General features: G+C 44.1%; 2 protein-coding genes across 2 annotated transcripts in view; one reads left to right on the top strand and one right to left on the bottom strand.

Moving 5' to 3' along the window:
• Positions 1 to 483: 483 nt before the first annotated feature.
• The window catches only part of LOC128298263 (uncharacterized), a 77,619-nt gene continuing 62,080 nt past the window's right edge, over positions 484 to 16,022 (bottom strand). Inside the window, exons 20-25 of the mRNA XM_053034008.1 lie at positions 11,388 to 12,064; positions 9,877 to 10,420; positions 9,609 to 9,810; positions 9,375 to 9,530; positions 9,175 to 9,282; positions 484 to 4,955 (exon numbers count right to left, since the gene is read on the bottom strand). Coding sequence (XP_052889968.1) covers positions 4,758 to 4,955; positions 9,175 to 9,282; positions 9,375 to 9,530; positions 9,609 to 9,810; positions 9,877 to 10,420; positions 11,388 to 12,064 — 1,885 coding nt within the window. The 3' untranslated portion in view covers positions 484 to 4,757. The remainder of the gene's footprint in view (positions 4,956 to 9,174; positions 9,283 to 9,374; positions 9,531 to 9,608; positions 9,811 to 9,876; positions 10,421 to 11,387; positions 12,065 to 16,022) is intronic.
• On the top strand, positions 7,273 to 9,190 carry LOC128298264 (uncharacterized). The gene has a single exon (XM_053034009.1). The coding sequence runs from the start codon at positions 7,273 to 7,275 to the stop codon at positions 8,557 to 8,559; it is 1,287 nt and encodes a 428-aa protein (XP_052889969.1). The 3' UTR covers positions 8,560 to 9,190.

Below are 16,022 nucleotides of genomic sequence, written 5' to 3'. Positions count from 1 at the left end.
GATGCCCTCCTGGTACTTTACAGTCGGAAACTCGTAGTTTTTGAAGCAGTTTCTCGGTAGTTTTCGAGCGAAATTGCTGTACTAGGTGCTACCTCTTCCGTAGATGCCCTCCTGGTACTTTACAGTCGGAAACTCGTAGTTTTTGAAGCAGTTTCTCGGTGGTTTTCGAGCGAAATTGCTGTACTAGGTGCTACCTCTTCCGTAGATGCTCTCCTGGTACTTTACAGTCGGAAACTCGTAGTTTTTGAAGCAATTTTTCGGTGGTTTTCGAGCGAAATTGCTGTACTAGGTGCTACCTCTTCCGTAGATGCTCTCCTGGTACTATACAGTCGGAAATTCTGGCGCAATTTCGTTTATACTTTAAAGTCACAAAGTCGATATTCTTTTTCTTTACATTTAATTTATCAAACAAATGTTTTATTTAACCAAGGAAGTTATTTTTGATAAGTTTTTTACCTTTTTGAATTAATTTTTTTGCTATAAATTAACTCTGCTGTTAAATTTCCAAAAATCGCACAATCGGCACAAATTTTTTGAGACCCCTAACACGGCGAGGCCCTAGGCGACCGCCTGCTCCGCCTACCGGTTGATCCGGCGCTTGATATACATGGAGGGATTATTTCCGCGTAGCCTCATACAGCATAATTCCCTGACAGGAGAAGAACATTTTGGATGTTTTTACGCAAGAAAACCAGCATTGATTGTACATTCTTTCATCGAAGAGTATTGTTAGTAATTTATTACAATTTTTCATTCTCCAACCGTCCAACGTGAACGTAACGTTGTCCTGCAAACGTTACAAATCACTAATGAATGGCGGGTGTCGTGTCAAACTACACACACGCCGCTTAGTGTGCTTAGGGCGTACGAACCCATTTTCGATACGCAATTGATTCTATCCAACAGTGTCTATTGGTGTGAATATCAATTTGGAGAGAGAAAGAGAGGGGAAATCGAGAATTCTAAATAAAAAGAAGAGATGTGTAGAGGGGATGCGTGAACTCATTTTCCTCACCCCCCCATATAGCCTGACAAATGATAAACAAAATGGTGATAAAATGCAAATGCAGCCATTGTACAAAATGCGCACCGATAGTGTGTAAGTGCTCTAAATTTATTTGTTTGCATTCCCAATCATTTGCATAGATAGTGTGGGCTAGTTGTTGCATGACACCACAATGGTAGTGCATTTATCTCTCTCTCTCTCTCTCTCTCTCTCTCTCTCTCTCTCTCTCTCTCTCTCTCCTTGCTTTTCAACCTTTCTCGTTTAGTAGTACATGTTTTAAATTACAACGAAATTACACCAGCGCTCATAGTTTTCCTCCCTTTAAAATCGAATAGGTAGTTTGGTTTTGGAATTTTTAGAAAAGCCCTTTTTTCTTTGCTGTTTATGAATTATGAGCATAAAGTTGTGTGCGTGAGTCTGTGTGTGTTGGGAACATTGAAGCACTCAGTCAGTTCGCGATCCATTGTACAAAAGAAGCTTTAGGGCGCACGAGAAATCGTAGTAACCATGCGCGAGGAAGAGATGTGTCCGTTGTGTTGGTAAGTGTCCTAAGGATGCGAAGATGCGCACACCAGTGTTGCTAAGTAACGGAAGTAAAGTTTCCCTACCAAAGGCTACCGCCGTGTGTGTTTAGGGATGGTTTTGTTGTTTGCCACGGTGGTGGGCACAGGCTTTCCATTTTTCTTAGAGCAATAATCCATTTTGACCAAAAAGGCCCCATCACGCGGGGTGATAACTCTCGAGAAGCATGCAAACGGCACACTGTTCTTAGGTTTCTGCTCTTCTCCCTCGGCCACAATCGCCCACAAAAATGTCTTCAAAATAAGGCATTCACTCTCACTAATACTTTTCTTTAAATGTAATTTTTGTTGTTGTTCTTGTTCAATTGTATGTGCGTACGACGATAATTTCATTGTGTTTTTTTGTTGTTTTTTTTTTCAAAGTGAATTCCTTAACGCTTTCCTAATTTTTGTTTGGAATTTGCTATCAATTTCAATTTTTTTATAAGCCATATGTGTAGGAAACCGCCTAAAGTTATGCAATTTGCGTGTCAAAATTGCTTGTTCACGAGCGTTTGTCGATACCTAATGAAGTTTACACAGGATCAGTCATTGGAAGATGAACAAAAATAATAGAATTAAGTAATAAAAACAGGAAAAAAGCATTCCAAGTCATATAAGAGCAAAAATGAATGCTAACAAGGAACATATACTAACAGAAACAAATAGGGAGTAAGTATACTACCTCGCTCGAACGTTCGCTCTCCTCTGGGGTTTCTCTTCGGTAATACAATCGCATGCAAATATACGCGAAAAAATGGTGACCACTTTAGAAAGACCCCTTGCAGAGTCATAAACATCTACTAATGATCCGACAATAATAAAAAAAATCTCTTAAATCTTACGATTGCACACCTTCAGGCGCACCTAACCCGAGACACAAACCAACCCAAACCATTTAGAGCGAGAAAGAGAAAAGCCTAATATTTTAAAACGCCCTCAGTAATCAGTTTGAATGTGATCCAATTCCAATAAATATCACATCTCGCTTCTACTTTGCTTCCGTCTGTTTTACACTGTATTAACCCCGTTACTGTACGTCTCCAGATATTCGGATCATGTACGTAGATTGATTGCTTATGTCGCTAGTAAAAACCACTCGAGAGTATGTGTATAGTATTATATTATATGAAGGGAGAGGAAAATGGTTGCCTTTTTTTGGTGCATCCGGGGTAGTGATCAATATGATTGCGTTACGTTTCAATTTGATAATATACTATACATGCACTGCGACACCTTCTCTCCTGTACAGTACGGACTTTGTTAAATTTTTACCTCAATTCCTTTGCTATCCGGGTATGGGATGCGTCACAAGTTTGGGGGGTTTGTTTCTTTTCTCAATTCATTTAATTGTCCCCTTTTCTTACACATCCCTCAACCACATACACGTTCCAATACTTCTAAACACGAGAAACCCAAACAGAAGAAGCAATAAACGAAAAGATATAGCCAGAAACAAAAAAGAAACACCCGCAGCAAGTTAGTGGCCGCCATGGGGTGTTGCAGCAGTGATGCGTTACGTTTAGTTTTTAACCATTTTATTCAGCGCCATTCCAAATTTGGCGGAATTGCTTCGGAATCCGTGTGGATTTTTGGGCCCCAGGATCCCCCCGGGGGGTGGGTATGATTTACACATTACAGTAAATAGCGGTTGCGGTAGCAATAGCAGATGATGTTTGTGTGTGTGTGTTGGGGGATGGGAGGGTGTGGTTTTATAATATTAATAATAGACAATCGAATAATAATAATATTACACTACTAATGATGATAATAATATTATAATAAAATAATGCTCTTATGCTGTTGGCCGTGTTTTTGCGTGATTTTGCACACACGTTCTGTCGCGGCAACAATCGAATGATCATGCGAAAAACAAAGCAGTGTTGTGTTTGTGAGGAACGAATCCATTAGGCCCTCTATATCATTACGCACTTTGTGTGTGAGAATATGATTTGCCTGTCCTCTGCACGGTGCTTATACAAGGGCGGCATTAAGCACTAATAATAAGCTGTAAGCTGTGTGGGCGTATGGTTGAGAGAACATGAACTGCCCGCATTATATAGCGCGCCACACGGATGAAGAAGGAACGAGAATCGAAACATCATGCCCGCGCGCGTGTACGATGCCTGACTTTTTGTTTTGTTAAAATAACAACTAAAATACTACACACACACACACGGCGAGAGTATAAAGGGCACGTGGTGCGCACGCAAACAGGAAAGGAGAGAGTGGCACAGGGAATAAAAGAACCGATGCAACACAACATGCACACGCGTGTTATGCGTAATATATGTATATATTGCCTGTGATCGTTTCCTTTTTTTTGTCCATCGCTTACGATGCTTAAACTTACAACAGCGCAATAGTGCCGTTTTTTTTCTAACAGAACGCAGTCGCGAAGGATTGAAATGGTTTGGTAATGTACACTAGCGGGAGGAAGAACAGCTGCGTTTACTTGCAAGAGTTGCCCACCCCTCGGGTGATCAACTGCTCGCAGTTAGTAAGGGAAGGAAGGGTGAAAAGGAAATCGATCAGATTCTGTACAAAAAAAAAGCATTACGCACGCTTAGAACTAGTACATTCTTTGCAGCTTTTAAAATAATATGGTTCTCTGTTCCTCATTTCATTTCCGCCTGTTTTGCTACAACCCTGCCTCTCGACCGTCGTCGTCTACCACGTACACGCAAAAGGGGACCCTACTAAAAGATGCGCAAACTTCAAGCGAATACTAAAATTAGACTAACCGTTTTTTCAACATAAAATGTTCACCTTTTCTGTCAAAAATTAGTACAGCATTTTACGACATTACGCATCATCTACCAGCATCTCCCTCTTTGAAGGATACGAAACGGAACGGTTTTGTTGAATGGTGTAGGAGATGGATTCGGGGGCCTGCTGCTTTCGTTTATTATGCTAATCCTTTCCTGTTTTCCTACGGCCTTACTGCGCCAATGTATGCTTTTACAGCGGTGTAATTCACTCGATCGTGCGATCAGAGTGAAAACGGACCAACAATCATTTTGTGCTATATAACTGCTTTAAGCACTATACACACTACTAGCACAACCGGGATCACGACGTACCAGCGGGATGACGTAGGGTTGTAATTGTGGTGGTTAAAATAACGCGCTGCTGTTGCTGCTCTCTCTCTCTCCCTCTCTCTATGTTTGCGGCCGATTTTTAGTATTGCTTCAGTCCGTAGGCACTGTTGGTGCACTGCTACCGGTTGGCCCGGTTGTAAGATCCTCCGGTAATGGAGACGTTTGCCGGTGTTGCTGCTGCTGCAGTGGCTGATTGTTTGCCGCCGCTTCTGAGCCTAGCGTGGAAAAGGAAGTAGACGCCGGTTGTTCATCGCCAGTTGCGAGTTGCTGCTGATCTTGATTAGTTTCCTAGAATAATATACGAAGAGAGAGAGAGAGAATACGAATTGAATTAATGCTTTTTTTTTTTCTAAATATTATTCATTTCAAGCACATTGGTAACCTTGCTAGTAGGGCCGCTTTATCAGAGTACTGTCATAATTCCCACAATATTCTTAACATCTTCATCAATTGATTTCTTGTTGTTTCTCTTAGATTTCAACTCTGACTGCTCTACGATCTGGCCCTGTTCAAATTGTATTCTATCAACCAAAGTTTATACAGTGAAAGGTTCAAGCATCAGACATATCAGAATTTGGTGTTCGTTGTTTGTGTTGTCTGAAGATCTACCTGTTGTTGTCATCTACAAAGCAATGTGGGATCGTGAGCCGCAACTCCGCGCTTGCCATCTCTCTTCATAAATTTTAAGTCAGCATACTATAGCATGTTGCAACGAGATACTCTGGAATTTCAGACAAGCTTATCAGACTTGACAGTGACTAAAGTTACAGTATAAGGACAGTGACTAAAGTTACCAAGCTTGTCTAAGATTCGAGGCTACTGAAGATCTCGGGTTTGACTAAGCCAAATTAAAAATGTGGCAACATCAGGGGTCATGCAAACAAGTGCTGACTTACACAGGCGTTGATATATAGATACGTATTCGCCCATTGCAAATCATCCAAGATTCCAACCATCTTGGGCCAAATGTCAGCAATTAAACATCTTTTTCCATGTCTCTGAGGCATGGCAATTTGTCCATAACTGACGAAGGTTCTTGATCGTGTTCAGGTGTATTCGGGGCTATCTACATGGACAGGAGAGGCGTAACAGTAGAACGATAGTAAGAAAATTAATGTTTGGAGTTTTGGAATGTTTGTAAGGTTTTTTTAAATTCACTACTTATGGATTAATAACAATTTTTTTAAACCTTAGTTCTGTGAATATATTTCCTTCTTCATCTAGCTACATTAACAGTAAACAAAAGATACATTTACATTATTATTATATAGGGTAAGAGACCCAATGGCAGTCCTAGAGCTCTTGTGGTTGTTGTGCCGCTAAAGAAGAAAAGACCCAATGGTGGTTATAACATGAATTGTTGATACAACAATGCTTATTTACTTTAAATTCAATTCACATTTACATTCATTCACTTCTGTAATGCATCTTTGGTGTGGTGACCCACGTCCCCTGGCATGTCTGGCAGTGCAACCAGTGCAAATTTACGCGTTCCTGAAAAGCGCCTAAGTGAATTATAATGGAGTCTGCGCGTTATTGACCTTGGAGTGTCGAAACAACGGAACAGTAACGCGCAGAGATTGTTTGTCGCTGGACTACTTCACTATTGGATCGACTCGCTGGACTCAATTTATAAATCGCAGCGAGATCGTTCCGTACTGCTAGAGCGATACTTGACATAGATGTGAGTGTTGTAGTCGTTTTGGTTCCTCTGATCTGTTTTTGGTTACGCAGTGCGAACTTAACGCGATTTGTGATCGTTACGCCATATACGTCTTCATAATATAACCATAATTGGGTCACTTAACCCTATCTATCCGTGCTCTAGTGTCATGGCGCGTGCAGAGCATCAGATAGACTATCTAGCATAACATTCTCCCGATGGTAATTGAAATCAGTTAGGTAGAGCTAATCTAATCTAGAAGATGGACAGCAACAAACTAAACTAACAGGGTAGACGTAGACATAGACAAACATTTTTCCACAAGTTAACTGTCATTGCTACCCACATCCACGAAGAAACTTGAATGTTGAAGAATGTTTTTTCTTGCGTCACGGAGAGCATATTCGACATTCCGTTTGACATGCCTAAGTGTTATTAATTTGCAAATGAAAACTAGGCCTGACTTTCGCTCACAATACACGATGGTATAGTTTTAATTGAACCTTTTCGTGCTCTGAATCTTCGTAGTGTTCATCGATTAATCAGGCAGTGAAGCATGATACTAAATTTTCTTCCGTTTCTTATGACAAATTTTCGTCGGAAACATTTTGTTTGACAAGCATGATTGATTTATCTGCAAGATTGAGCTACGTTTTGAGAAGATTCGCGTAGACAAATGCCTCTCTCACTCTCTATGTCCAGTGGGACGGTGGTAAACTACAGACACAAACACATGGTTCGCTGCGTGATGCGGAATGACTTGCTATATATGCGTATGATAGTCCGCGTCTCATCACAAATGTTTCTAACCTTGGGGTGAGTGTGTAAATAAATATGCGGACATTCATCTAGCTGTATATTTAAATCACAACCACTGGACCACCGAGCAGTCCACAGTCAGCGTTTGGACTGATAAGTGTTCTGGAAGACACGGGATACCTAATGGACGGCACAGACGGACTGGACATACCCGTACCGGAGTACATCAACGAGCGACTGATTGTAAAGTCGATCGCGAATGGATTCGGCGTGCGAAAGCCGCGAATTCTCAACAGTAACATAACACGCGCCACGGCCAATGGTGATAACTACATGAGTGATGTGTTTCGTATCGTGGCCAGCTACATCGATGAAGATGCATCTGACCACAGCCCTGAACCCCGGCGTGTTTCGCTTGTGGTGAAAAGCCTTCCGAACACCGGTCAACGTGGTCCAATCATTGAGGAAATGCAAGCGTACGAGAAGGAGGCCTCCATGTTTCGGGATATCGTGCCGCAACTATCAACGATGGCCAACGATACGTTCTTTGCCGCGCGCTGCTTTTATGCATCCGATCTTCCGGAGCGTTTGCTGGTGTTTGAAGATTTAAAAGCGCTCGGTTACGTGACGGCAAATCGACAAGCGGGACTCGATTTCGCGCACTGTGTGTTGGTGATGAAAAAGATCGGTCAGTTCCATGCCGCCTCGATGCGGTTTGCTGAGAAGGAGTTGGACCTGTTGCGGCGCAAGTTTCATTTCAACATGTTCAACCCGGACTACAGCGAACCGTCGGAACAGATGCGCATCATCTTCGAGAAGGGATTGGAAGCGTTGATTGCCGTTGCGAAAACGCAGTGGGACAATTTCGATCAAACGATCGTGGCCAAAATGGAAAAGCTGACACCGGTGTACGTGGAGCGATTGCGCGAGTGTCTCGAACAGGACTGCGAATCGGACGGTGGCTATCGTGTGCTCAATCATGGTGATCTATGGTCTAACAATATGATGTTTCGCTACGACCCAAATGATCTGTCGATCGTGCAAGATGTAGCGTTCGTTGATTTGCAGCTCAGTTTCTACTCGAGCCCGGGTGTGGATCTCAACTATGCGTTGGCCAACTGCCCGAACTTTGAGACGCGCCCTCGGCTAGACGAACTGGTCGAGGTGTACCATGCGTCGTTCAAGGCCACTTTAGAGTATCTTGAGTACGATGCTAGACCCATACCAACGCTGGAAGACGTGCGGCATGAGATAAGACGGATGGAATTTTTTGCGCTTATGTCCGTCCTTACCGTGTTGCCGATTGTGCTGATGGACCAGACGGACGAGCTGGTAGCGAATTTTGAAAATCTCCTCGAGGGTGAAGATGCCGAAAAGGCACGCCAAATCCAGTACAATGGAAAAAATTATCAACGGATCGTGCGCCCGATGCTGTTTGAGTTCAATCAGCGTAAGTTGCTTGACGTTTAGACAATGGGACGGTGGCTCTTTGCGGTGTGCCGATTGATAAGCGCGCATGTCAAGTCAAAGTGATACCAGTATACACAACTTGTTATTAATACAGTGCATAGAAAGGAATTGATCGGAAGTTAAGATGAAAGAAGGCGGCGCGGTCCGGTGGTGTTTTGGTAGCGGCGTAGATCGTCACACGTCATGTCCGAGGAATAATCCCATCCGAACCAAACCCCCGTAGTAAGGACCGACTATCCGACTACGTGATAAAAATAAGTCGATACGACCTGGTCGTTCTAATGAAATAAAATAAAAAATATACGAACGTGCAGATTGTGTTTCAAACGCGTTAAGTGTAAAGACACTATTATTAATACGTGAATATTTCACAGATAATTGCAAGAGCCAATAAAATGTCCTTAAATAACCTACAAATTATCTTCCACGCACCCAATCACGTGGGAATCAGTCCGTAAAATTGTGTCTGATGGAAGTGGTTTGATGTAAAGACATTTAAGTATAAAATACTTGTAATATATATGCATTATTAAAAATATTCCCATGAATTCGGCTTATTGAAGCATTCACCTGGTGATAGACATGATAAAATAAAGTAATGGAGCCAATTATTACCTGTGATTCTAAAACACGCTCCTGATGCATTGCATTCAGCAGCTCCCGCAAATGTTGATTTTCCCGTCGCAGATGTTCCCGTTCTAAATCCTTTTCATTGATTTTATGCTGTGGTGGTGAAAGAAATTGCAGTTGTTTTAATACCGTAGCTGTGATAATCAAATGATAACCAATCCCTCTCTACTCTCTATTTTACTTACCAAGAGCTGCGAAATTTGGGCATTCAAGCCAGTTACGTAGTTCGCTATCAGATGGCACGGTACGGTTGGGGCAAGGGTCGAAGCGTGAAGTAATCGATTCTTGCCGCATAGTTCCCCTCCCAGACTTCCAGAGTATTTTTGCGTCATGGATGGACTCTGCGGGAGGTAAAACAATTTGAAGAGTGTTTGAAGAATAGGTAACATTATTGGAAAGGCGCTGATCGATCATCTTACCATCGTTGAGTCATAGTTCTCGTTGATCTCTATGTGAGACTCGGGTGATTTCGGTGCGCGACCAACATCACCACTCCCAGCAACACCGTCGTCTAAGGTATCTACACCAGTAGCTCCCGATGCCGCAGCGGCAGCAGCAAGTTTGGATGCTTCTGTCAGCTTTCTCGCCTTTTCATTTTCGGCCAATAGTACAGCGGCGGCACTAAAAAAATAAAAGAATTTGTCGTTACAGGAGTTAATTGGGGGGAAGTGTTTCGTTTATACTTACCGAACTTCATCGATTTCGCAGTATCCATCCTCATCCTCCGTGATGTTGACGGCCGGATCTTGCGAAACTATACCGATCGGTTGCAACGCTGCTTGCTGGGAGGTGGTTGTAGCAGCCACGGCACCGGCCACCACTGCCGGTGTACTACCGGGTGCGGAAGGCATGGGCGGACCAACTCCACCTCCACCTATCGTCGGTACGGTCGGTTCGATTGATTCTTTGGCGGCGGCATTAGTGGTAATCGACGGAATGTGGTTCTTGCTGTGACCGCGCACGCTACACTCATCACAGATCGAGGTGGAAACGGCACTGATCTGTTGGCTCTCCGTCACGCGCATACACTCGCTCAGGATTTCCATCAGCGTTTGACCGTAGGCGAACGCAGCCAGCACAATGTCGGTCGGTTCCTTTGGCGCTTCCGGCTGGGCGGCGATGTCGGCGATCGCCTGGAAATGTTCATCCGGCACCTTGAACATATCGCACACGACACGCTGTTTGCTGGCGAGCGTTTTCTGGATCAGCTGATCGTACCGGCGCAGTTGCTCTGCGGCGATGAATGGGGGACACGGGGCATTTTTTTTTTAAAGGAAGGTAAGAAATGTGTTAGTATTATTTGCATGCAATGTCGAAAAAAGCATGTTTAAGCGGTTTATTTAGTTTTTATTTAATACACACACACCACAGAAAGTGAGAGAGAGAAAGCAGAAACAATTAGTTAAAGCGTTAACAAAAGCCACTAAACTACAAAGCAACACAACAACTGTACACCATAAAAGCAACTTAAGAAATAGTTCTCCTGATAGCTAATCGGTCGCATCTACTGGGGTAGTCTAATGCTATTCTATTCCGATCTGAAAACGATTCTTAAGGAAGTTACAATACATTTACGCACTTTATCAGCAAGAAGCTTTTAAAAATTGAACAATCTTTGAAATAATGGAAATATTCGAATGTTTTCCTCTGTCCCAAACTAAATAATCTATCCCGAACTCTGTAGAGAATGGCAAATAAACATTTACGACGCCCCCCAAAACAAACACTCTGAGGGAAGAAAATTAATTATGATCAACTTCTCATTCACCGGACTCGACAGTTGAAAGTTTCGCGAATCACTTTTCTTTTTTTTTGTGCAAACATGAGATTGTTTACAGGACACAGCCGAGAACAGCCATGGAGTCAAAACAAAATAAATACATTTTTGATCAACACGATCTTCTGTGGGAGCGCGGTTTTTTTTTCTTTTGTTGCTAGAGCAAAATGTCGATCGACCGTGAGATGGCAGTTAATTGGCGAACATTGGCATTATTCGTTAGTGTTTATATATTTTTAGCTAGTTATGCATTTTGCTGTGTCTTGCGCGGTCTCTACTGCGTGTCGCTATTCTAGTGGAGATGAACACACTAAATACACACTACACAGCGTCTCGAGCATCGCACGCTACAACACGATTTTAAGCACCTATCCCTACTTAAGCTGTAACACGTCGCCAACAACAATCTTGTCCAACTTACCCGCCGGTGTTAGGATCGGTTCCGCCGTTAGGGTGGCACTCACACTAACATGAATCTCACTAGGTGCGACCAGCGAACACTGCTGCGTGATCGTTCGTGTGTTGTTTGATCCACGGCCACCACCACCACCACCCGGATGCTGACCGCGCGCATACTGCTCATCGTCGGGCTCGTCGTCATCATCGGTTGCCGCGCCACCATTACACTCCTGCGAACCGTGCCGCTGCGTGCGCTTGTACTTTTCCTTCTCTTCGTTCTCCAGATTGTCGTCCGTTTCGTTGGCGTTAGCACCGGCCGTACCGCCACCACCGGGACCGCTCGATAGACGGGATTCATCCACCGCCCGGCCACCGGGTCCGCCGGGGCCCGGGTGCGCATGATGACCGACCGTACCGGGACCACCGTGGGAAGCACTACCAGCCGGACCGGCCGGGCCTGTCGATGGTTGCTGCTGATGGCCGCCGGCACTACTGCTCACCGCCCGACACTGCGTATCCTTGCGCTCTAACCGCTCGATCGGGGTCGAGGTTTGTTCGATCTTCTGCGTCTCGGTAACGGTTTCGAAGCTGTCCTTCGGTGGATGACCAGCACCACCGGCACTCTCGTCACCGTACTCCTGCGTTCCTTTGGTACGTGCTTTGTACGCATCGGCGGCATCGGAAATATGCTTAAACCATCTGTCCGCGGGAGAGGGAGAAAAACAAAAGGCGATTAGACCAACCTGCTAACAAACACTCGTATACGTATATATATCTCCCCATTTAATCTTAACAAGAAGGAATTGCCTGGACCTGGAAACGAGTGATGGCCGTCGAATGGGTTCACCTCCAAGGCTACCGCGACGCTTCGCATGATGTTTCGTTGTACCGGTGGTGCCTCCTGGACCGTCATGCTCACCATCGAACCGAAGCTCCGGCAAACAGTGAGCCACCTCAGCTGCTATGCTCTTCCGACGTAACCGTCCAGTTACGGCCGGCACTGTTAAGTTCATCATTTTCTATTCACACTAATGAACACCCCCCCCTCACCCTCACACTCCTGGTTCCTATCGAATCATTTTGGTGTTCGGAACGGAACAACCTTCTAAGCTGTTGTGATTTAATGTTCCAAATCCTTCCAACTGTCACGACGGCACTGATGTTGTAAATAATTAATTTCTTCACTTTCACACACTTGTTCCACACAGCGGCGCGCGTTGGTGGATGTGGAAATTGGTTGCTTTTTACAGTTTTTGAAACATTTTCACACATCACATCACCATTGCAATTATTGAAATACACCTTCGCACGTCCTGTCCGTAGGAAGAACGAATGAAAAATGTATATGTCACACATCATCATGCCCATTTATCCACACCGTTGTGAAGCTTTACTTATCATCAGGAGAGCGATAACTCGTGCCAATTAAAATTTGCAACACTTCTTCCCCGGCGCCATCGCAACATTGCTCTTCCTGCAAGGAATTTGTGCTGTAATCACAAACACACCTACCAAACGTTAGGCAACCTACTCCGGTATCATATCCGGGGGGGGCGAGGTACATCCGGGAAGATGTATAAACGAGTCGTAGCGATAGAATTATTCTTTGATGATTCACCACCACCACCTCCAAAGCGTTATGTCGTTATCGGACAACGAGTATTGCTTATCCAGCGCCCTCTTTGCATGTTGTGTAACGTGATTACAAATGGCAAAACGATGTAATAAACGCGACACACATTGTATGAGTCCGCAATGCAATGTCCGCCAGGTGGATAACGATGGTGGGAGACCCAATACGAATTTTGGTTAGGGATATTTTACATTTCCTCAAACAATGTCCGGTAGAACTTTTAAAGCAATAAACCTAAAATAAGGAAGTTCAAGTCCAACGACACACATTTTCTATTCAGAAATTTCAAAACCGCCAAAACTTTGGCCTCGAAAATTGTTTGCAGTGACCACCGCGTGTTGTAAACTTCATCTGAAGTTCCCAAATTGTATGCAGAGCTCCAAGCGGTGATTATATATCTTCTAACGCGATTATCTCGCAATCATGTTTCCAAGTCCAAGTCGGCAGACACCATCAACTCAAAAACGGTTCTCCTCCCTAGAAATCGTACAAAAAATATTAATTTATTTGGAGAAAAAAACGATTCTGTGCCAGAGATATCAGATTGGGCAGGATCATCAAGAGCTGCCACACTACATCTGGCGTTTGGATCGAAAGAGTTGCCTAATAAAGGACAAAAACGAATTTTAGTACATTACACATTAGTAAAATGTTTATAGTTGTCTTTAAAAAAAACAAACATCCCTAAATTCACTGACGATCTGTAAGTCAGTGCGTACTGCCCTCTCAAAGATAAATTCCACACTAGAACAAAAGCCATCGCGAACGGTCGGTAATTTAATCATTACACTACCTCCAAAAGATCCAAAGAGGTATCATGTCTACTAGGGGGACTAGGAGGGAGGGTGGTACTAGAGTTCGCGGCGTCATTCGGGTGGAAAAGAAGTCTCTTTTCGCAGCCAAGTGACTGTGACGAAATTCTGATGGTTGTAACGTGATCTTTCCCCGAGCGAATGCGGACGCGCGCGCGCTTGGACCATGAAATTCTGGACATTTTTGTGTAACTGATAACCTTGCACAAACATCTCCAATTCCTAACAAAACAGCTAGAGGGGGAGGGGGTTTTCGAAATGGGCAGTGAAACAAGCGTTTGAGAGTAAGATCTAAATCTTACACCAACCAAATTCTACTCCACAAGCAAAAAAGAAAGAAAGGCCAGTTTGCTGTTTGCGTTTCACAATAGCATTTGCGAAATATCTTACCCTTGTCTGACAGGAGGAGGATGAAAGCAAACACGTTCACAGCTGAGATATGGATGCCTTTTTAGCTGGCGGCGGGACAAAAGGGCCTACAACTAAAAACTAAGGGCTCTTGCTCCGGGTTCGGCAGACAACCGCAAAACGAAAGTGACATTTGAAACGATATTAATCAATTGCGGTTTGGGGGTGGTTTGGGTTCCACAAAAACCCGCGCCCACACACTCTTTCACGCTTGATTGGATCTCCGTAGCGAAATCCGATCGGAAGCTTGGTGGTTTTGGTGGAGCCCTAACCGGGACGCGACGGGCGAAGAACAAAACGGTGTTCAATGAACATCCGCGATCTTCGGTGTCGTCGATCGTATGCGCGCTCACGTTACTGTGCCTCACAGTGTAACGAAGAATGTGAGACTTCCGCCAGCCGGGCATCATTAAGCTGTCGAGAGAAGTAAAGCGCACGCGAACGATAAGAACATTCACAGCATTCGGATGTTGACAGTTGACCGTATCAGGTACGGTTCGGAATGTAGCGCGAATCGATATGCGATTCTGCTCTCATCGTGTCCCCGACGGAACTGCTCCCTGTGGTGTGTGGGACCCGATACTAGCGGGCATTCTATGTCTCCACCACATTCACCACACAGAACTTGAGGGGTAATTGAATGTTTTATCGTATTGCAACAGGCGTTTAGGGGACTGGCATTCTAATTGTCCACCGTTGACAACCGACGGAGCGGTTTGAGTCGTTGGCGGATCGCGCACATTATATGTTGATTCTGCTCCACATTGTCATCGTGTGGCTTGCACGTGCCCCCCAGGTGCCTGTTGACATGTCAATAACGATAGCATTGTGTGTGTGTGCATGTGGTTTGTCCGAACCGACGAGTGAACTGTTGATATCAAATATCAACCATAGGCAATTTCGACTTTCGATCCATACAACATTCAATCACTCGGAAGATGTATGCGCGGGTATGGTTTACATTGCAATTTAATTTAAAGGTTAGTTGTGTGTAGGACACACACATGAGACACCTCAATTAAAGTGAAAGGGACCGGTGGGTTGAATAAACAATACGCGCTTTATGCTCGAACGAAGGCACATCTACTTCGGCGAAGGTATTGCTATCTAGCATTTGATGCCATTTTAAAATGTTGTATCGAGGAATAGCATTTAGACGAAATCCTTGAACAAGCAAATGGCTCTATTTGTCCAGGAAAATAACTCGGAGAAGGTATAGCTATCTAGCATTTGATGCAACTTAAAATGTTGTATCCAAGAATAGCATTTAGACGAAATCCTTGAACAAGCAAATGGCTCTATTTGTCCAGGGAAATAACTCTTTCACACACTGCACGAAGCAAACAACACCGAACCGAACACAGTCCTTGTGCTGTCGGTAAACAAATGATTCGTTTTGCGGGGCACCCGCAAAAAAAAATCTACATTTGTTGGAAGAAAGTTAAAAGATAACTCATAACACGCACAATCCGGTTCACGGCACTAATAATATGCGCCATTCGCCTACACCTCCTTCAGTCAACCTTAACCCATCCCGGGAAAATCACTGTCCCGGCGGCAGCAACCAGTGTTCATCACTTTGTCTTACACCTCTTGATCCCTCTGGTTCCGTTTTGCACTACCGGCCTTTCCCGCTGCCTTCCTAATCGATCTCTAAATAATGTTGAATGATATGTAAACAAACAACGGGCCAGGGAAAACGTTGCGTTTGGACCCCGTTGGATGTGTGCGGACAACCTCGTTGACCCAAACCGAGCGGGGGGTGTTTTTTAGGAAAAAAAAACACATTTCCACACCCCACCCA

The sequence above is a fragment of the Anopheles moucheti genome, chromosome 2, assembly GCF_943734755.1.
Source record: "Anopheles moucheti chromosome 2, idAnoMoucSN_F20_07, whole genome shotgun sequence".
Lineage (NCBI taxonomy): Eukaryota > Metazoa > Arthropoda > Insecta > Diptera > Culicidae > Anopheles > Anopheles moucheti.
This window is presented reverse-complemented; position numbering and strand designations above follow the sequence as displayed.

Excerpts from the sequence above, each read along its gene's own strand:
- LOC128298264 (XM_053034009.1), top strand. The coding sequence starts at position 7,273 with ATGGACGGCACAGACGGACTGGACATACCCGTACCGGAGTACATCAAC.